Source organism: Dermacentor albipictus, chromosome 5 (assembly GCF_038994185.2).
Source record: "Dermacentor albipictus isolate Rhodes 1998 colony chromosome 5, USDA_Dalb.pri_finalv2, whole genome shotgun sequence".
NCBI lineage: Eukaryota > Metazoa > Arthropoda > Arachnida > Ixodida > Ixodidae > Dermacentor > Dermacentor albipictus.
This window is the reverse complement of record NC_091825.1, coordinates 15,804,341-15,827,185: the sequence shown is the minus strand read 5'-3', so window position 1 is coordinate 15,827,185 and position 22,845 is coordinate 15,804,341. Positions and strand designations below refer to the sequence as shown.

At 47.7% G+C, this 22,845-nt stretch overlaps 1 protein-coding gene across 4 annotated transcripts in view; it reads right to left on the bottom strand.

Moving 5' to 3' along the window:
- LOC135906572 (CUB and sushi domain-containing protein 3-like) overlaps positions 1-22,845 on the bottom strand; it is a 265,193-nt gene that overhangs the window by 163,152 nt on the left and 79,196 nt on the right. For 3 of the 4 annotated variants that reach the window (XM_065438017.2, XM_065438018.2, XM_065438019.2), the window contains exon 5: positions 17,283-17,528. In XM_065438017.2, coding sequence (XP_065294089.1) covers positions 17,283-17,528 — 246 coding nt within the window. Of the gene's footprint in view, positions 1-16,844; positions 17,227-17,282; positions 17,529-22,845 lie in introns of those variants that run through there. The other variant, XM_065438020.2, reaches the window with a different exon arrangement.

Genomic DNA, 22,845 nt, shown 5'->3' with positions numbered 1-22,845 from the left:
ATGCATGTCGACTCTCGGAGGTTGCACATCAGGCACTTCACCCGATTTCCATCGCCTCATCTCGCCTCCCTTACTGCCGCTCGATCTCGTTCAGCTTTTAGCAGGATTATTGCCGCCAACCGCGAAACTTTACCATCAAACATTTTCACGCCTGCAGCACGACCACCTCTACCGTTGTGGTACCTGCATCCACTACACGCCCTTCTTTTCATTCCCAGTATTAAAGAGGAAACGGAGATGTCATCTTTCGCTCAGAAACAAAGTGTGATTTCATTCCTACGTGATAACCACAAAGTACGCACCCACGTTTGCACGGACGGTTCTGTCTCCCCCAAAACGTTCAGCTGGAGCAGTGGTAATTCCCGCAAAATCTGTCTCCATCAAATTCAAGACGTCTCACTTTACATGATCGGGTGCTGCAGAACTCGCAGCTGTCCGTGCTGCTCTAGAGTTTATTGGTCACAAATCACGACATTCACGATCCATTTTTGTGACTCGAAGGCAGCTCTCCACTGTCTCATGTCCTCTTTCAACCACGGACCTAATGTGCACTTAGTCGCAGACATCCGACTACTCCACCATCACGCATTCAACAAGGGGCACAACATCCACCAGTGGATACTGGGTCACTGCGGAATTTCGGGAAATCACAGTGCGGATGACGCTGCCCAATCGGCCCACGATGGTGCCCATATGATACAAATGCCTCTGTCCAGAACAGATGCAGCCAGAAGTCTTCGCTCCCTCGTACGCGAGCTTACGCAGACTCTGGGGAACACCAGTGAATTCATGAACGGACGTCTTCACGTATTGGATCCACGGCTGCAGCTCCGTCTTCCAACAGGGTTACCACGAGTGGAAGGAAATTTTCTGTGCCGCCTGTGGCTCGGCGTTGCATTCACAAACGCCTATTCCTTCCGCATTGTAATGGCCGACAGCCCTACTTGCGACAGCTACGGCTGCGAGGAGACGATAGAGCACCCCCCTGTTACTGTCCCCATTACAATGTGCCAAGAAAAGAGCTCGTGACCGCGCTCGAAAAACTGGCCACTCGGCCCTTCACAGAAGAAAAAGTTCTAGGACACTGGTCCATACGGGTTTCCGCAGTCAAAGCCTTAAAGGGAAGCTGAAAGGTTTTCCAGGAAAAATGAGTGAACATCTGTACATAATAGTTTTCAACCCTTCGAATATCGTATCGAAATTGAGCGAAAGAAAGTGCAAATATATTTTATTTCGACGAAAAGTGCAGCAGCGGACACGTCCAGCTCGCGCGTCTCGTTTCCGCCTGTGATTGGTCGGTGCGCCTCGTGACGTCAACTCCAGCAACCGACCGCTGCCGCTACACATGAAGCGCGGTGCCAGGTAGTTTGGTGCTGTTTTTCTGAGACGGTAATGGAAAATTTAGAGAGACTGCGTTCTTCTGAGGAGTTCGGCGTTACTCCCTACATGTACGAGCCGATTGCGAAGATCCGGCCTCTCGAAGAAGCAAACGATGCTGGTACGAGCAGCGCTTTCGACGCGAACGAAAGCAATGTCTTGGGATCTCCTCGTGTTGGAAATGCTCTTTGGTGAGTATGTTTTTTGCAAAGCGATCTAGTGATGTCGCCGATCTTTCACCGATCTAGTGAGCTCGTTTCCGGTCGAACAACTGTAGTGTTGTGTTCCTGCATGCCTCCTCGTGGAACGTAAGCGGGGATGCGATCGTCGGCATTCGTGCGCTGTCCAAAACTGTCGGCAATCTACAAAGACAGTTTAAACGCGTGAAAAGCTTCCCTGTTCATCCAGTACGTGTAGTGACCTTCATCTGTTGACTACCACTCACGTTGACTACCACTCACGTTGATTACCACTCACGTTGACTACCACTCTACATACACGCAGACGCACCAACAAAGGAATGCAGGGTCGATCGAAGCAGATTACGATGGCACGCACGCAGAAACAAGCGCGGTCAGGCACGGTCGCGGACGCTGCGAAGGAACGAAACACTAGAGTTGACGTCACAATACCGCGGTTTCCGGTCTCCGCTCCGCTCGCTCACTTAACGGGGGGCGGAGCTACAGCGCAATTTTAACCGACGATTACGTCACTCCTAATTGAAAAAAAAAGCCCCCAAATTTTACCTACATGGTTTATAAGGTTCCCGCATCCATATATGAGCGTTTTATTGAATTCGACAGACTCTTCAGCTTCCCTTTAAAGGCCTTGCTGAAGTTTTCAAGGGCTGTGAATTTTGCGACCCCCTCTGAATGTTCTAGCGCGTAGCATCACGATACGGTGTGAATATTTCTCGTTTTTTTTTTCCTGATCTTTCTCCTTTTATTCTTTTTACCCCTTTCCCCAGCACAGGGTAGCCAACTGGTATGTACACTGGCTAACCTCCCTGTCCTTCCTTCCCTTTTCCCTCTTTCTCACTTGAGCATGTTACCCGAACAGAGTGGCATTTTCGGCATGTTGGCAATCGCTGGATCGAGAGAATAAATTGTTCGAAGTAGCGCCTGTGGTATACGTGTCTTTCTAGAGCGGCGAAAATTAATACAGTGACAACGATTATATTCCGTACTGTACATTGACTACGACTCGAGAACCGTTAACACAATTACACTTCTTTCAACTGTGCGCCATTGGTGGGACTGCCAAATGAGGACGTTCTCACCCGTATCAAATCGTTGGACATCGCTTACTGAGTGAAGCAGCGCACGAAGAAAAAACAACCACTGATTTATTAATGTTAACATATCAGCACGCACATATCGGTTCATTTAGTGCTGTAAGAGACGCAAGCTTTGCCTCTTTCTATATTTCTTTGTGCATGAGTATCTGATAAAATAAAAATGCATAAAAATAAACCTTTACAATCAAGCGACCTGCGTACGCAAGAATATTCTGGATCAGCCTCCCTTCGACACAGAGGCGTAAGAACAGTTGCGCATCCGCCGCAGTGGCACTCGACCTGCGTAAGCCTCGCCACCCTTTCCCCAACAGACAGCAACGCACTCCGACCACAACCGGCTCGCTCTTCTTGAGCCACTGGCGCATCCCAGTCTAAAACCCCTCAATAATTCTAAAGTACAGACAGGCTTTGATCCAGCCGACGACGCCAGCGATAGGCTGATCGGTGACATGTGACCTTGCTCCGCTCCTTTGCCGCCATGAAAGTTTCTGAGCGCCGCGTACAGAGGGCGTGTTTCGCCTGTTGCGCTATGCACATTGCTGCGATAGTTTCGTTGCGGGATGGCCGAAATGCCTTGTTGCTGTGCGGTTGGATGCCGAAACCGGACGGAGGACGGCAAGAAATTATTTTCAGGGTGTCTACCAACCGGGAAAACCGGGAAAACAGGGAATTCTCAGGGATTTGGAGTAGTCTGGAAAAAGTCAGGGAAAACTCAGGGAATTTGGGCCTCTATCAGGGAAAATTAGCGGCAATTTTATTGAAAGGGTCCAAAGTCGCGGTAATGCTGGCTCGAGTAGCAGACAGGAATCGTAATCAATCGTCTTTGACGCCCTGTCGTTGGCAGGAGGAGTTGCCAGTGTACAGTCAACGAGCGACTTTCCGGATTCCCGATAATTTGGACAGCTTCGCGGCGCCACCTCGTACCCCATAGTGTCAACGTATCAGAAAGTGTGAAATTTCCGACGCAAGAACTCTTTGCCGTCCGATTTTCCGGACGTTTTGCCGCGACCGCAGGTCGGAAACGGCATTAATCAAAGGCACCACCGCTGCCGTTTTGATTACTTCGCCGCCTCGAACCGGCACTCTCGCACGCAGATCCGCTGGCACCCGTTGCCACCACTGCGGCAACGCTAGGCCTAGCTGCTTCGACGTTCGCTATGAAGCTTCTTGCCATTGGGTGCCGACCTTTTTTTGAAAGAATTCGCTGCTGTCTGCAATGGCACGGACTCCACCTTTGTGGTCCTCGCAATTGGCTTAGAAACTTGGAAAACACGGTGCGTTGCATAATGCCGGTTCGTGAAAGTCAGCTTCGCCTCTGTAGAGAAATGTTACTCGGTAAAGCTTACGGAAAAGTATTGCAGTGAAGCATAACAAGCGTGGGAAGGAGCTATTGCCACGGAATACAGTATGTATATCTTAATTATACACGCGGGCACCCGGCATTTCCTGTCACAGTACGAGCACAGGTATGCCTAATATGTGTACCGACAGGCCTTCAGAGCGTTCTCGAACGTGCCTGTGGCGGTTTGAGCCCCTAAGGGCAGTAAATGATACGCATTTATTTTTTTCCAGCTGGCCGATTTTTCGGACGTTTTCGCGGCCCCTAGGGAGCTCGAAAAATCGGTCGTGGACTGTGCAACTGATCAATATGCTTCAAATGGTCCTTGGGGCGAACGAGTGTTGGAAGGCGGTCAAGAACAGAAGTGACCTACGCATTGAGGAATAAACGAGAAAGGAAGCGTGTTGCCGCCGTTTTGAAAGAGCTTGAGCTCAAAAAGTAAAGTTTTGGCTGAATCCGAGATGCACGTGTCCCTCATCCAAACCAAAATACACTCTTTGAAGCAGTGCAACACAACACTCGGGCGTCGTGCGCGGGTTGAGAGTATGTCAGGACTGTTGAGGTTGACTTACGAGCTGTTGAGAGAGAATCTCAATAGTGACAGAGTTCAGGCCTCATCCCACTCAGGTTGTTATCAGTTGATAGAAATAGTTCATATTAGAAAATATTTGCCTTTGTATGCATCTCCTTTTTATTCGTATTTGATAATGTCCGACCCTATTTGCAATTGTTTTCGAAGACACTTTATTTGCTGTGCATTTTACTAACCCCTGCCTTCTATTCTCTTATTGAATAACATAAACACTGCTCCTTAGTATTCAAATTGGATTAAGTTGCTTTTTTTTTCATGTGCTTACTAGAGAGTGACAGCATCAGGCGATATGGTATCAGCCCGTGTTGATATAAAACATAGTTCTGCATCACTCAGGGAAATTTGCAATGGCACTCAGGGAAAACCTGGAAAACTCAGGGAATTTGGAAATCTCAACTTGGTAGACACCCTGATTTTGCATCCCGCGCGGCGAACAGAACCGAACAAGAAGAAAAGTATGGCTACACAGAATTGGACGGAAGGACTTCGAACCGTTGGTAACTGCACGACTATGCGAGGTAAGTAACCTAGAACGATACGAAGGTGCGATAGAAAGTATACACGTGCGTGTGTTGAGCTGTGATAGTATTTCACTCGCGCGCATGAATGTTGATAGCCGGAGTTTGTGGAGAGTATTCATTTTAGCTCGTCATGACCCCGCTGAATAGCTCAGTATGACCTTGCATGCGAAGGGCCTGAATACCGTGTTGCTGTACGGGCGGGTGCCGAGATCAGACAAAGGGCAACAAGAAGTTATTTTGCATCCCGCGCGGCAAGCAGAACCAAACAAGAAGATAAGTTTGGTTGCATAAAATTGAACGCAAAGACTGAACCGTAGGTAAGTGCATGACTATGCGAGGAAAGCAAGGTAGAGCGATACAAAGGTGCCAGAGAAAGTGTACACGTGTGTGTGCAGAGCTGTGATGATATTTCATTCGCGCGCATGAGTATTGACGGCCGAAGTTTGTGGAGATTATTGATTTCAGTGCATTAGGAGCCTGTTGACTTAGCATACAATAGCAGGGCAGAAGCGCATTAACTCGCTGACAAATATCCGCATTGCGTTACGTGCGATAAAAATTCATAAATTTCATCAGCGAATTCTGCTTTTAGCCTTTCCTGTGTTTGTGCGCGCGTTGTTAACTGCGCTTTACAATATGCCTAAAAAGTAATTTCCAACTCTGCTGCAGGACCACTTAACGGAAGACCAGTTCAAGCCGATTACTCTCAATACTGGTGAAAAAAAGCTAAGGCCGTATGCAACGCCAAGCATCTTTCTGCATCGATCTGCGTCACAGCCACGAAAGCCGCCCTTTAAAAGAACTAGATTTTAGAGAAGGCACTACCGCTATGTTCATAGTGCTCATTAGAAGAAATGTTTTAGAGCGCAGCTCTTTGGCGTCCGTTCCTGGGTTCGGCCTCGTAACCAGCTCGCCGACGAATCTGCTGCTCCGCCGCCGCGCATGCGCGCTGTCGGCTCTCCGGGCGAGGGAGGATGATGGAAGGGAGGAGGAGAGACTGTGGAGGAGGGCTGGCTACACAAAGGGCTCTTTGGCGTCCGTTCCTGGGTTTCGCGTCGTCGTCGGCGTCGTCGTCGGCGTTGTCGTCGGCCTCGTAACCAGCTCGCCGACGAATCTGCTCCGCCGCCGCGCATGCGCGCTGTCGGCTCTCCGGGCGAGGGAGGATGATGGAAGGGAGGAGGAGAGACTGTGGAGGAGGGCTGGCTACACAAATGGCTCTTTGTCGTCCGTTCCTGGGTTTCGCGTCGTCGTCGGCGTCGTCGTCGGCGTTGTCGTCGGCCTCGTAACCAGCTCGCCGACGAATCTGCTCCGCCGCCGCGCATGCGCGCTGTCGGCTCTCCGGGCGAGGGAGGATGATGGAAGGGAGGAGGAGAGACTGTGGAGGAGGGCTGGCTACACAAATGGCTCTTTGGCGTCCGTTCCTGGGTTTCGCGTCGTCGTCGGCGTTATCGTCGGCCTCGTAACCAGCTCCGCCCCCCTTTCATCCCCCCAGCGCTAGCAGCGACCGACTGATGCCGCTTTCGTGAGTCCGCTACCGCACTCACGAAAGACGTCGTGCACTTCCTGCAACTCGCATTAACCGTCCATCGATCCACACCGATGTTAGTAGTGGGGGACTTTAATGTTGACATAAAGACAAACAGAAATTTCCTAACACTTATGCGGGAGAACATCCCGTTCCTCTCGCTCGTAACGCGTCCCACGGCTGTGACAACCTCGCGAGGCACTTGTATAGATCTCGTCTTTGAGAATCAAGCATTGGTGTGCCAAGTCGAACATATATCAGTCTATTTCTCCGACCACAAAGCTTCCTTCATGACTGTCAAGAACTGTTAGTGGAGTCTTTGTTAAAGGAATACGTGTGAAAAATAAAAAAAAAATTCTGTGATAGCGCATACATGTGTTGCTCGATTTCTTTGCCTCAATCTATCGAAAAGGTGAAACAGCTTATTTGCTGCGCTCAAATTTCGCATTAGGAAGTAACGTAATCGTCGGTAATTTTTTTAATGGGATTCAAAGCCTGCAAGCCAAATTGGATTAGGGCAATGAAGACCATGCTTCAGTTATCACTTGTCATGATGTTGATGTATCCTGCACAGATGCCCCCATTGTCAAGCAAAACATAACGATGGATGTCGTACCTGAGCCAGTGAACACTGACAATGGTAAGTTTCTCCCGTCGTTGAAATCTTTCCTCTCGACCTGCTTGTGCTTAGTGTCTTCATGCCCTTTGTGTGTTCACATGCACACGAGACATGTGGCACAGGCAGCACAGAGATAAGTTTTATGTATTGTACTTGTAAATATTTTTCTGTCCCCATGTATGGTTCCAACTTGCTTCCGTATGTTTCATGAAGATGTACATATATAGCTTATTCAAGCTCACAGGCAGAGATTTTATATGGGCCAAAGCGTGCAGCAGCCTATGTGTATGGTCTCTATGTGCGAGAATAATGCCTCTCTGCATTGCGGGTTGTCATGTTGCCATGTTTTCCACACAGATGTTCCCAACGTGCAATCAAGTTCGCAGATGGCTGTCACATTCCAGCCAGAAAATACAGAAGCTGGTGAGTTAAACCTTTTTGTTTCATTTTTTTAGTGCGTCAGCAGCCAGTGCTTCTTTTGTGTGCACCTGTGCAAGCTGACACAACCTTTCTACGGCAAGTTTCCATGCAATATATGGGTTGAGTGCCTTTTTTTGCAAATAGCAATGTATCTTAACAGCATTGATTTGCAGACAATTGGTGCAAAATGAAAACAAATGAACTGCATGCAGAAAGCAAGGGAGAAGAAACATTCATGAATGTTACATCTCCCTGTGTTTGTTCAAGATGTTCCTGTATTCAACCTGTCTTCTTTCAGCAGTCCATTTGCTATCAACAATGCATTTTTAAAAATGCTATTTACAACTAGCGGAGACATGGCGCTAACTGATGCAGAAAACACATACACGGAACAGCAAGCAGACTATTCTGTACACGTGTTTTCTGTATCACTTAGTGTCACATGTCCACTATAAAACACAAACTAGCCCCTGTGTTTGCCTTTTTAACATTTACAACTGCTTTGGACCAAATCTCGGTGCACTCTTACAGGCAAATTGATACAAGCAGCTCTACAGGAGAGGATAACACAGCTTGAAGCTAAACTTCAGGCAACACAACGGAAGCTTCGACTTGCTCAGAAGCAGCGGCTGCAGGCGCTAACTGCAAATAAGCGCCTTGTTTCAGGCCTGAACAGGTTCTTGAACGAAGACCAAGTTAAATGCCTGAAGATGACAACAATGAAGGGAACTAGATGGACGAAGAAGACCATTATAAAGGCGCTGAAAGTGAGGCTTTCCTGTGGAGCACGTGGCTATGACGCAGTCAAGGAGCTCGGAAAACCTTTAACAGCAGAACAGACCTCACATCGCCACTTGGAAGGGTACAAGTTTGCACCAGGTTTGCTGCAGGAGATCATGGAGTGCCTCGCACTAAAGGTAAGTACATAGGCAGATGCCCGAACCTATTGGCCTGTCTTGTTAACACAGCAGCGCTGTTTGCATCACCTAACTAAACCTTTCCTCCACACAGGTCAGCCTCACGTCACCTGAAGAGCGGCACGCCACTTTATTGCTCGATGAGATGCAGCTTTCACCAGGATTAGTATACAGCTCATCTTCAGGAACAGTGCTTGGAGCCCCAACTATACCACTGGCAGACACAGCACTGCCACCTGACTGTTTGGCCACCCATGGACTGGTATTTATGCTCGGTGGCATAACAACCCGCTGGAAGCAGACAGTTGCTTAGCACTTAACTGGGAACTCATTCCATGCCAAAACAGTTTAGGATATAATCATTATCATCATAAAAGCATGTGAGGCAATTTCTCTGAAAGTAGATGTCATAGTGACAGACATGGGAGGGGGGAACCAAGCCATCTGGAAATTGTTTCGTATAGTTGTAGGCAAGCACAGCAAACCTAAAACCTGTTGTCCCCACCCATGTGATGCATCCAGGCAGCTTTTTTTGATGGCTGACGTTCCTCATCTCCTTAAGAACTTGAGGAGTCACTTAACCAGGGGCCAGAAGATAAATCTGTCCGAAGAAGCGGTGCAAAAAAAGAACCTGCCAGGAAATGAAGTATCCATCGAGCCCATCAAGAAGCTGGTTGAGATCGACAACAATGCAGAGTTAAAGCTAGCGCCGCATCTGAAGCCTTCTTCAATTGACCCCAGTCATTATGACAAAATGGAGGTGGGGCCTGCCTTCAGCCTTATCAACAGTGACACTGCTGCTGCATTACGCTTCTTTGTACATAATGGAACATTAGATAAATCAGGCTTAACAACTGCATGGTTTCTGCAGATGATGTTTCGATGGTTCCGACTCATGACTTCAAGAACAATAAAACTTGCTTTGAGATATTTTGATGGTGTTGAGTACGGAAAGGCCCTTCATTTTCTTTAAGAAACAATAACACTTTTTGGTCAAATTTCCATTAGTGATGGAAAAAGAGCGTCTGGAAGCCACTGCAGACTGGTGTCATACTAGCGACACCAGTCGCTAGTATGACATGGTTTGTTGACATGGCATGGTAGTATGACATGTTGCTACTGCGCCTGCAGTAGCAACATGTGTTGCTACTGCAGGCGCTGTTTCTTGAAAAGCAACTTCAAGTTCCTGCTCCTGAGCAGGCTTGGCCAAGATGCCCTAGAGAATCTTTTCTTGACACTAAGGTGCAAGAACCCTGTGCCCCGTGTACTTGAATTCAAGTGTTCACTTCGTGCTGCAACGATGGCACAGTTTCTGCGGCCAAGTAAGGAAGGTAGCTACACCGAAGAGGACTGCTTTCTCTTAACTGACATGGCCGACAACAAATCAGATAAAAGCAAAATGTACATTTTTCGCCCATCTGACCTCCTTGATATTGAACTTTTACAACATGAATCCTTGGAGTACCTTGCTGGTTATGTTGTCGCGCAAGCGAAGAAGGCAAACTCCTGCCAAGCCTGCACTGAAGCAATCACAAGCTCAGCTCAGCGCAACAAGCTCACAATGCTGAAGCGCTACAACAAAGAGAAGCCGGCACTAGCATTTCCATCGCCAGCTGTCTTGCAGTTATTAGAGACTGCAGAAAGTTACGTGCGCTTAAATGAGGATGGCCGGATTACAAACAGGGTGTCTGCATCTAAGCTTCAGAGCACCATTCAAAGTGCACTGCGCTTAGGTAACTGCTTTCCTACATGCCACTGCATTTCAGACACACTCCCTGCCACATTTTTAAGAACTAGAATCTCAATTATCCTGGAAAAGAAAAACCATCTCCTTCTGACAAAAATGCAAAGCTCACAGAAATGTGGCAGCCGAAGCATTGGAATGCTTGTTGCTGCAAATAGCATTAGGTAATCCACCCCCCCCCCCTGCCCCTGATTCTTCACTATAGCTGGAATGATTGGTAGAAAGTCTGAGGTGTAAAATATATGGCCTTTTCTGTAATGCTGTAACCGTCTGGCTGTTCTTTGTTTTTGCATTGTAATACTTCTCTTAATCACCCTTACTGTGCTGTGTCAGTATCATTTCGTAGTTTTTTGTTCACTTGGAAGCATGTCCTAATCATATTTTCTGCATTGCATATGTGAATAAATATATTCCTAAGTGCCTGCATTACCCTGCTTTTAAAGACAAATACTGCATAGCCACTGCTATTGGCCATCAAAAAATAAAGTACAATACAACATATAAAAGTACAGTACATACAGCTATGAGCTGGTTCCTTCAAGTTTCCCTTACACTCAAAGATGTTTCAGTAATCGGCGATGCCATTTTACCGATGAAAAACACGCAACTGCAAATTACCATAAGAAATACGTCAGAAGCGATACACGGATTGCCAGCAAAACAAAATGCAGTAATGGCTAGGCCAATTCCCTGTAAAGGTCCCTCTAATTCTCAAGGGGCTTTGGCGGTGCACGGAAGTGGAAAGGCAAGTCGAAAAGGTATAAGCACAACAATCCCCGTGATGATTCAACTTTACTTGGCGACGTCGCACGGTTCACAAGAACAGTCAACCGCACTCACACACGCACACACACTACGCTCGATGTTGGCGTGCCGCGAGATTAGATCGCGCTGGCAGCCCGAACACGATCGACGAGACTCGCTGACACAATCCATGCCGCCGCTTTAGAATGTCACGGCTGTTGCACTGGCTCGTAACACTGAACCATAAAGCACAACAGTCGCCGAGTAATCGGTACACGACAGACACACTCAACGGCAAGAAGAATGTTGGCGCACTCGTTTCCACTCACACACAGGATGTTGCTTAGTCGCCGTGAGGATCGCACGTTTCAGCGACGTTATGTCGAATGTTTTTCGGTCCAAGCGACTGTCAGCCTTCTTTTTTAGACGCATTCTTCGTTCAAAGTAACCGCTATGTGTACGCAGCACACCTACAAGCAAAAGAAGTCGCATAGCAAACAGAACTAAGCGCAAGCAATCACCAAGGCTCGCGCGGATAGACACGAAACACATACGAAACACGTCTCGCGTTGTCTTCGGCTCCGACTCCGTGTTGTTCCCCGTCAAGTACTTTGAATATTTTATGAAACGGAAGTAAATCAGCACTTCACGCTCTTCCTAATTATATGCAGATAATTTATGCTGTGAAAATGTAATTTAATACGAGCGCAAACGAACGAAATGTAAACATGCGGAATCGAGGCGATCTAGCGCTCATTCCGCTCTCTTGAGCGTTCTTCTTTCAGAGCTCATTCGAATTTAAAGGACTAGCTTTAGCAGTTCGGGCCCTTCTTTCGTTTTTGAGCACAGTCAGGCGCCAGTAGGTTTTACTTCCGCGCATGTGCAGATATTTTTTCACCTCATGAATGCCGGAGCGCTGCGGTTTAACTGGGCTACAGGAATTTCATAGGTGGCGCGCGCGGCAGATGTCGCTACCTTTAAAATTATAGAGGGACCTTATCCCAGTCTAGAGTCACTGGAAAAAATTTCAGAGTACCGCAAAGTCGGGATTTGATTGGCAACACTGAGCAGCCACCGCCATATACCTTCCAAGCCGACTGCGTAGCGGGAAGGCCGCAGTGTTGCAAGAGCTTGATATTCGGTGACACATCGGGTTGAGTGTTTACTGAAGTACAAATACCTTGTGCCTGGAGATGGTTGCTAATAACGAAAATAAAATGTCATTTTGTGCGAAGTAATGCAACCGGTGGTTGTTTTGTACGCCGATCGTGTTTGCTGCTGGAACTGTGCTACGACTGTGGGCAGCAGCTTAGCGCTGATATCGGGAGCTTATGCACGCGTTTTTTTTTCCCCTTCCGTGGAGCGAGCTACGAAGGAAACATTTTGTCACTTCGAGCCGGAATGAGGCAAGCTTGTGCTTTCGGGCGTGAACATCGTGGACCGCCGTCAGCTTCTATTGAATATCTCCAAGCAGAACGAAACTAACACCTGACAGTGTCGCAGGCACGTACGTTCATTGTATAATTTCACAAGCTAAACCGGATACATTTAATTTAGTTTGTAAATGGATACCGCGCGTTCTCGATTCTGCCGGGCGACTTCGTCCGCCGTATACGCACGACACACTGCGACTGCCGTATGCGCACCGGTGTTTGGCCGTGATCGTAAGACGATCTGTACACAGCAGGCGTAAATAACAACTTCGATTACCAGTTTGCGCACTAAATCTTGTGGAAGGCCAATATGAGACATTTGCATGATTACAGCAGCGTATATGTACTTCTGTGCACTGGTAATAAGCGAGAGTTTGCTACATTGCGATTTATGAAGGCGGCTGTCTAGTGCGTTCATGAGCGGCTACTCTTCTCAACTTATTTATGACTGTTTTCTTAGACTGCCAAGATTTGCTGCCTGTGTAACAAAAAAAGGCAGGAACGCCCGCTGGTGACGCAGCCCCTTTTTTTTAGGCTATATGGGCGATGTATAAAATTGTTCTGCTTTTAGAATGGTTTATGTAACCTGCATAGTGACAGAGTGAAACTAAAGCTACTGGCTGTTTTGTTGTTTTGTATTTCTTGTTATGCATCCAGCACAACATCACTTGGGTATGCACCGTAGCATTTCAACATAAAACATAATATGTTTGCTGACTTCAGTTCATTGCATGTGCTCGGCTTACAAGCTCAAAATTTGAAGCATGTGTTGTGAATATCACCTGGCCATTGGTTTCAAGCTCGAAATGCATATGTATAAATGAGCAAAGGATAAGTGGAAAACAGGAAGTATCATGGACCTCGTATTGACCATGTTTTTATTGATTGCGATCGCCACGATCTGCGAAAGACAAGACTTAGTGCCATATGGATCGAGTGACTCGAGGCGAGAGCGCGCTCACGTGCACGGAGAAATCATGCGAGTACCTGATGCACGTGAGGCAGCGAAATTCTCGCGCGACAAGTGTGCCTTCGCGTGCCACGAGCACGGAATAACCGCGTGTGTTGAGCAACAAACGCGTACACTTGTACCTGCGTCAAGCGTGCAAGACGCGAACGATCCCTGCAATGAACTGCTATTTTCGTAGCATCGCTAACACCGCGTGCACTTCGCTTAAATATCTTCTAAAACAGTGCCGAAAAGCACAAGCAAGGTGTACGTATACCTCGCACACGCGGGTGTTTTTTGTAGGCATGAAGTTCTCCCGCCCGATTCTGTGTAACCACGCAGAACGACGCTCTCGGTCATTTTTCTCGGTCGGAATCGAGTGAAAAGTCTTTCCAGACTCGGTTCGGTTGCTGCATCCGAAGACGCAGTTGCCAGGCATGATTTCCTTGCAGTCAAACGCGAGCACGACAATCGGAACACACACACAAAAAAAACGTAGGGAACCTGCGCTGCCTGCGCTCTAACTCAGCCGGCCTGCCCGGCGCTTGGAAGGTATATGGCACTCCAAAGTCACGTGGTACGGTTGGGCCAATGAACGCGTCGGCGGCGCGGGGAAAACGAATGCGGTACTCTGAATTTTTTTCCAATCCCAGTCGTCCTTGGTGCGGCCTCTGGTGGCCGAACGAAATAGGCCGCGACGTGGTCGATCAACCGAGGGCGATAAACCCACTCGCACCGCAGCAGGGCCTGCCTCGCAGGTCGAACGAACGGCCAAGTGAGGCGGCCACAATCGAACGCCGGCCACTGGACCGGCCACGACGGCGCTCGACAAGTAAGCGAGCTGCGGCGTAATCCTCGTGCTTGAGAGACCCGTTTCTGGCGTGAGCCGGGATATAGCGCGAGTGTTTCTAGGCTTAAAAAGAGAGCGAACAGCACTCTGGCTCTTTCGCCCTTTTTTGTAGTCGGAGGTCGCTCGTCCGAGTTTCAATCAAAGGCGCCGGCGCAAAGAACGCTCGCGTTGCAGGGCGCATTCATGGAAGAACGGCAACTGTCATTTCTTCTGGAGATGCACCTACACTATACATATATGTGCTGATTAAGGCATGTTGTCCACATAATTACCTATGAGAAGTTACGCCGAAATGAGTCTGCAGCCACCAAAAAACTTCCGCTCCAATGTCCTACAAAGTACAACTAAAATGACAGATAATTTGCCGACAAAAAGCGTGTTTACAAGTTAGCCATACGTAGAAGACGCGCTTTTATATGATTTAATGCGAGGCTGTATATGGCTACGTTCCTGAAAAAATTGCGTGCGTCTATCGAGCGGTGCAGATCGAGAATTTCTTCCCATAATTGTACCAATACCGTAGATAGTGAAACACCGGGTCGACCCGCGGCGGAGGTGAAGCAGGCTTTAAGCACTCCGCCAACTTCCGAAAGTGTTTATTATTAAGACGAAAGCCTTAAATCTCTATGTTTCAAGGTCATGTTGTGAAGTACCGAAAAGATCACATGACCCAAGGAATGCCAGAAGCGAACCAAAGCATGACCAGCGCGTAGAAGAGATGATTGATTATCGAGTCATGATAGCGATCTCATTAAGGTGCAGTGGGGAGGATTAAGGCGCATTCGGGTGGACTAAGGTGGATTAGCGGGAAATAAGGTAAATTATGGAGGATTAAGGTGTATTATGGCGGATTAAAGTACATTAGGGTGAATTAAGGTAGATTTTCATGACTTGTGGTGCCTTAAGATCGATTAGTGTGCATTAAGGTCGATTAGGGAGGACTGAGGGTGAGTAAGGTGTACTACGGTGGATTAGAGTGGATTGCGGTGGATTAAAGTGATTTCAAGTAGGCTTTACGAGGCTTTCGTCTCCGCGTGTCATAGGCGATGGCTAAGGACACTTGGGTATTAGATCCAAATACCACCTGTATCATATATTAAGCTTATAAGGAAAGATACTACACTCTGACCCACATCGGCCATGCCTACGTTCGCACCGCACTCTCTTTGTCGGCGTTCCCAAGCGCTTGCCTATCTCCTTTTATTTCCTTCCCTCTCCCGTGGTGACGTTCCCGTAATCGTGCTGCCTGCCAGGACCGCGAGGCGGAAATAAACGCAAGCGTTCATGTGGCCCCGATCCCGCAAACTTGGAACGTTTCACCTGAGCAACGGCCAGGTTTCAGAGGGAGTTTGTAGGGAAGCAATTTTGTGTGGCCTGTGTTGTGTGTGACCGCTTGTGGTTTTCGAGTGACTTCACAACCACCACTCCACTGCGGGACGTCGACCCACGCACGATCGTTTTGGCTACTGTGAAGCAGTGTGTGCGCTCGAAGTGCGGTGAGGTGCGTGAGTAATCTACGTGCCGGTATTCGTTAGTAGAAGGTGTCGTGCAACGTTTTGCAATAATACATGGTTGTGTATAGACCCCGGTGGCTCATCATCTTCCAAGGCGCAACATCGAGGAGGAGCGACTAGTCGCGCCTCGCCTCCCATTTATGTGCATACGGCGTTTGACGCACGGCAATGGACAGTTCGCCATTAAGGGGACCACATACACTGATTCGATGGTCATTCACTTTTGCAGAGTGGAACGGCACTGATATTTTTTATAAAAGAAATGCTTTCCATCTTTTAAGCACCGACAATTTTATGTTCTGAGTCTTACACGGCAAAATTGATTTGTACATTTGTGATTACCTGCAGATGAAGTGCTTTTTTTGAAAATCGGCGGGCTCTTTTTTGCCACACACCTGACGTACGGTAATCTATTTGAACTTTTTGTCTTTCTTTAGTGGCAACCGGAAGCATTCAGGATACATGTTTGTAAACAGTACGATGGCCTATATAAGTTGCTGCCAGGTCAGGCGCGCTTAATTAAAGTGCATCTCGGTGTGATTACCTTACCGCCCACTGGCGTAACGTCACCAGCATAACTGGTGACATGCGATCTTTAAATGACGCTCGCCCGTAAATGAAAAACTTGGTCATTCATGTATTAACCACCCCCGCCCCCTTAAATTGTAGGAGAAATTTTTTTCAGAACTGAATGCATTTTGTCAAACGTAGGCTTGAAATGTGGCAGCAAACTAGCTATAAACGCAGTAATGGAAATTTTGTGACAGGAACCTGGTTGATTAGGTCGTCGTTTAGCCCTGTGTTTGGCGTTACAGCACCTCTTGTTTACTATAATATCGCTGGAAAGGCTGCATCGAACTAAGTGTTGTTCGCATTCGTTTTCTTCGATTATGCTTGTCTATAAAGTATGCTTATATAGCAGGCACATTTTATGAGTCTCCCTACGACAAACATTGACGCAAGCTATTCTCAGATTCAATAATTTTTATTCCTTGGCTCCATCCTAAACATACCTTAATAAAAACTAAATCACATTACTGAACTTGGGCCGCTTTGTGTGCCCGAACCGTGAACGTATCCTCAAACAAGCCGTAGTGGGATACTCTATTTTTGCCATCATTCACCTTCCCACTTTATCACTCGCCTTCCCAAGCGCAAAGTATCGGGATAGAGTGCAGATGTTCGGGCCTACTTAGCTGCCTTTCTGTAATAAGCTCTACCGCTACTAGGTGGCGTCCGAAGCTCCGCTCCAATAACGCTTGCCTCTGAGTAACAGAAATTGATCGCGAAGGCTATGCTTTTGCTGAAGTAATCGCGGAGCCAGAAACACGTCTTCGCCGCGGCGTTGCAGACGTCTGTTGACCATACAGCATCCGTTGATGAGCCTGGCACGAAAAAAAGAAAAGGACGGAAACCTCGTCATGGAGCAACAGCGACTCACCCGGTCCAGCTTGCTGCTCTGCGGGAGCGGGTCGAGCGCCTCCTCGGAAGACGGCGGCACAGCAGTGGTGGGCAACAGCGGCGGCAACGTCGTCACAGCGGTTGTCACAGGCTCCTCCTCGTTGATCACTGTGGCAGCGAGGTCAGTGGTGGTCGCCGGAGACACGGTGAATCCACGCGGTCCACCCAGGGGAACGGCCAGGTCGTCGTGGGCCGGCGCGGCCACGTGCGCGTCCTCCGAGACGTCCTACACGCGATTGGACGAAGAAACGCTCAAGCCACAACGCTCGCACTAACTTCGCCTCGGCCACACGATTCAGGCACGCCGCACAAAGGCTCGCGTCATTTGTTTGGTCAAAGGGAAAGGGCTCAAAGGAGGGAGTGAGACACATTCCTAGGGGTGAGCAGCACAACCCGGACGAACGACAAAAGATGTAAACGATAGGGGCGCAGTTCAGTTGCCAACCCGACCGGCTTGCTGCGTTAATTCAGTGACACGTGGTTGAATTCAACTCCACGTGCAACGTTAAGTAGAGTTTTACCATCATCGCCGCCTCATCTGCGCTCATACACGTGCCAATTCTGCATGTGGCGACACTTGACCAAAAAAGCGAGCAAGGCATAGCTCCGTGCCGTAAGCATTCGCAACGGACACGGTCACAGCAACGACACTAGTGGCCGCGGCGTACCCATTGAGAAGCACAATATTTCAGCCTACAAACAGTGCAAAATTATAAGGTCAGATCAAATCTTCCTTTGCCATTTGGGAACTGGTACGGGTACCTTGCTCATAATGCAGCGGATAAAATGTAGTCAGTCGCACGTGACGTAGTGACCGGAGACACATTTCAGCAATGCAGTGATACCAGCCGTGCGGTTGACCGTTCTAGGTGTCGCCTGTGTTAAAAGTGACGCGCGCCTAAGTCTCGTTGTCACGTCCCTGTTATCTATAAGCGTCTGCAAGTCGTGTTCTCTAAGTCTTAATGTCAAGTTGACGGTTTCGCCAATGTAATAGAAGACGCGGTCCTTGCAAGGTATTCTGCAAATTACTTGAGAGTTTTTGTCGCCTGCTCCGAAGTCCTTTGCATCAGAAATTTTGTTACGGAGTTTCTTGGGCGTTGGGTGTGCAATGTTCAAATCAAATTTTGTAAAACGCGGGGCAATGTTTCACCTATGCATGACACGTCATCGGTGATTTTGGCGCCGTTACTATAGTAGACCTCTATTTCTTTACGGCTTAAAGTCTACTACACGCTTTTCGATCTAGTATGGTGACGAGAGCAATGGGCTAACTGCACACAATACATTCGAGGCTACGGAGACAACTCAGCGCCCGTGCTTACAGCGTCCGATTTGTTCACTGCCGCTCAAAGAAACGGCGACCGTGTTCAGATGCAAATTTCTCCTGCTATTGCTCGACGGTTGCATGACACGACTTCCTCAGTACTGTGAAAGATATCAACTGGTTCAAATGCGCGGAGAGAAAGACCACAAAAAGCAGGACGACCCACAGAGAGAAAACTACCAACATCTCGAGCAACGGGCTCTTTCTTACGTGCTCCCCGGGAGCCGTGCGGTATACCAGACCATGTTCCTGCGGGTGGGCAGCACAACCCGGACGAATTGTGTTCTTCCTTTCGTCCTTCGTCCGGGTTGCGCTGCCCACCCACAGGAACATGTTCAATCACCAACTCGCCCAGCTTGCCGTGTTAATACCAGACCAGCTTAAGCGCGCAAATGCACGATGCATTTGAACCATACACAGAGAAACTTCAGAAATTCGAAAACACGTGCCTATGGCGGACCAAGTCACAGAAGGATTGTGGCAACTTCAGCTTAGACATCTGCGAAACAGTGTGAAAAAGGATCACCAGACACCCACTTGCAAGGTTAACGCTGACGATAAAATGCACCTTCCTGAAAGAATCCCGAAAGTTCTTGCACATGGACCGAAATTCGCCGTAGAAATCAAAAGGACCCGGCCAGGACAGCTTTCCCTAGTTCGTCAAGTCTCCCGGCTAGCACTGGAGGAGGAAGCCGGCAGAGTAATCTCCGAAGGCGTCCACACTCTAAAACACTGCAAGCCTCAACGTTCAAGGGCATAGAGTTTCATATTACTATAACAAGAAGGAAATCTAGCGCTGCGAACTATCATGGGAATGATGGGAAGTAAAGACTATGAATTGGCATTCTGTTGACTGGCGAACCAGACTAGAGGTATTTTTTAGCAGTTTTGGTTTCGCTCCAATCCTAATTGCTATAACCCGCAGTGGGACGGCGCGACCCAAAGCTCTGTGCCTTTGTTTTGTTGCTCGAAGTGGCCATAGCGCACATGGGTCAGCGGCTGGGCCGATGTTTGTGTCGCGGTGTGGTGTCGAAGTCCTGACGAGAAAGCGACGGCATCGTAAACGTTGACAGAACGTGCTTTGACCATTTTGACCTTAGTTTATTAAGTATGTTAGGTTGGCGCTGCAGCGTTACGTGCTTAATCAAATGTCAGAAGAGCAAAATGAAGGCACTACTGATACAAGTCATAGAAAGTTGTACTTCCAGTGGTTTAACAGTCAAATTTGGTGGGGGCTTCACCCCGCTTTGCTCATTTATGGGCTCATTGAGATGTGTGTTTTAGGACTTTGAGAACACAAACTTACTTGTGGTAGAAAAGGTTGCTGCTTCCTGGCTGTAGTCTGCTGTCTAAAAATGGTTAAGTGCGAAGCCACGACACGACCGCTGTTGGCAAACGCTTCAGAAGCGGTACGTCAATATAAAATATAATGAAGCATACTTGTAGGAGACCACAAGTGTCCTAGCTAGCACTGCAGCAGATGTGCTTAAAAGTACTTGAAGACGTTCAGCAATCGTGACAGCCTACATCGGGAACGGAATTGCAGAAGAATGCATACCCTGGTGTGCCCTGGTGGCAAACCGTGCTTCAATCTCAAAGTCATACAAAGCGTATGTAATGTGTTCTCCATTATATAAGATGCTGCAGAAAGAAAATTAGATTTTATGCGATATTTGAGTATAGCTTCGTTTACTGCGCCGCAAGCAAACGCCGCTAGTTAACGATCAAAGTCAATCCGAAGCCTGTACTTCCCATCATTCCCATGTAGGTTGACGCAACGCTCAGGAGAGCCCCCGTAGACACGAGCGCCACATTTCCCTCTAGGATATTTACCTAGAAACTCTATGTTCAAGGGTGTCCGTACGTCGCGCAGCTTCGTATTTAGTACATAATTCATTGTGTGTAGTAGTCGCCGATAAGGAGGGTGATTTTGCACTCATGACTCATGGGTCTTGTTGCTGTGAGGCTAACGAAGCCATCTCAGGCATGTTTAGGCAACATAAAAGCGTCTCGTTAGCTACAGTCGAACCAAAAGCTATTGAAATGTGCAAAACATGAATCTGAATAAGCTTGTGAAAGCACTGAGAAGAATAGCGGGAAGTCTTGAGAGGTATTTTTTAGCGCGATGACACACAAAAGTAACGTCCCCTTCAGGGGGATTGTGTCTGAGAAAGGGACCTGGCAGAAGGAAATAACCGCTTACCAGCTAAAAACGCTAAATCTTCTCGACATTGATGACCCCTTCTTTCTGAAGAGTTCAGACGAAGTTTTAGAATTTGTTAAAGTGCACTTTGACAAGTGGTTGAACGCATTCTGACAAGTGGTTGAACGTATTCTCCGCTAACATAAAAGACCTTTATTGCTTTATTCCTCAATCTGACCTGTTAACCTGCGTTGAATAAAGCGTTGACGGATTTGGTGGTGTGTGGTTTTGCAGTGAAGCCGCAACTTCTGTTCAGAGTTCTTTAGCATTACTCAAGCAATATCTGACCTCCACATTTGTCCAGTGGAATAATGTTTAGTTTCTACAGAAGCAAGGCGTATGTATCGGTTCTTGTGTAGCACCCGTCCTCAGCAACCTGTATATTGCAACAGCAGATAGAGTCCTGGCAGAGAGATTCAAGGGAACCTCAGTTCATAGAGAATTCCGATATGTTGATGATTTCCTTTTATTTCTTGACTGCACTTCTCAATATTTTCAAAAAAGAGTGTGAAGGTGTTTTTTTTTTGGGGGGGGGAGAGTTTTACGTGCCAAAACCACTTTCTGATTATGAGGCACGCCGTAGTGGAGGACTCCAGAAATTTTGACCACCTGGGGTTCTTTAACGTGCGCCTAAATCTAAGCACACGGGTGTTTTCGCATTTCGCCCCCATCGAAATGCGGCCGCCGTGGCCGGGATTCGATCCCGCGACCTCGTGCTCAGCAGCCCAACACCATAGCCACTGAGCAACCACGGCGGGTAGTGTGAAGGTGTCACAAGCATAATTTGTTAATGTTAGTCCCCTTGATGTAACCTTCGAAATGCCAATAAATAGGAGCATCCACTTTCTCGATGTACAATTTGTTTTGTCTGACGATCACATCTGCTGGTGTTACCAACCTAGAGCTAATAAGCTTTCTTTTATCGAATAGTTCTGCTCATTCGAAGCTTATTAAAAGGGGCATAGCGAAAATGTATTTCAACAATGCACTAGAGAAGTTGTGCCCTCATTCAATTTCTACCAGTTTTCAACAACAAGTAGTGCGGTTGAGTGAGGCTGGTTTTCCAAATAATGGTGTCAATTGCTGGAGCGATGCTCAGAGCAACGGAATCTGGAGGGGCTCGTTCCTCGACGTCAGCCAGCGCAGGGTCTTGTAAGAAGAAAAGCTTCGCCGTAATTCCTTACATCCACCGGTTATCGCATAACCTGAAGAAGACAGGACAACGTGGGAAGGTTGACGTCGTATTCATTGCCCAAAAAAACACGCTCATCAGCTTGTGTGCAAAAACAAGACCATATAGTAAAGTAAAGGACACGTGCGAAAAGCAGCACAGAAAATGTTACGTAGAACGTGCGTCATTTACCAAATTCCATTGCCCTGTGGAAGGAGTTATATAGGACAAACCAGAAAATGCATTAATGATAGGCTTAGAGAGCACTCCAGTAAACAAGCCTTCGCCGGATGGCTTCCTCGCAATTCATTGGCATAAGTGCGGATGCGTCCCGCGATTCGAAGATATTATCGGGAGAAGCAAATGCGAATTCACTCGTCTCATCATTGAAAGTGCTCGCGTTGAAGAGTTTGGCAATGCTTGTGTTAGCCAGTCGTCCTTGTCACTGTAAAGAAAGCAGTTGGAATTCCTGCGCATGCGCTTAACATGATAGCTTTTGGCAAGTCTGCAATTGAGTTGTACTATCATTTCTTCTGTTATCTTGTCAGTAGACACGTGCTTAAAAGCGAGAAAAATCTGAGGGCATAAAGGTGGCATCCATCCCGTAACAAACATTGTTGTTGGAAGTTAGCGCCTGTGTGTGTCTGCTTTCTCTTCTGCGTCCTCGTGCTTTTTTTTTTGCGCTACAAGAAAGAACTTCAATATGTTAGAACAACAAGGTCAAATATGTGCGCTGATGGATACCAAAGGAGATTCATTTTCCTAGAGCACAATTTTAAAAGCTCGCACAAAGTCGCCATGCATGCTCAAATGTCTGTCTCCTAAGTTCCTTACAGGAAAGGTTC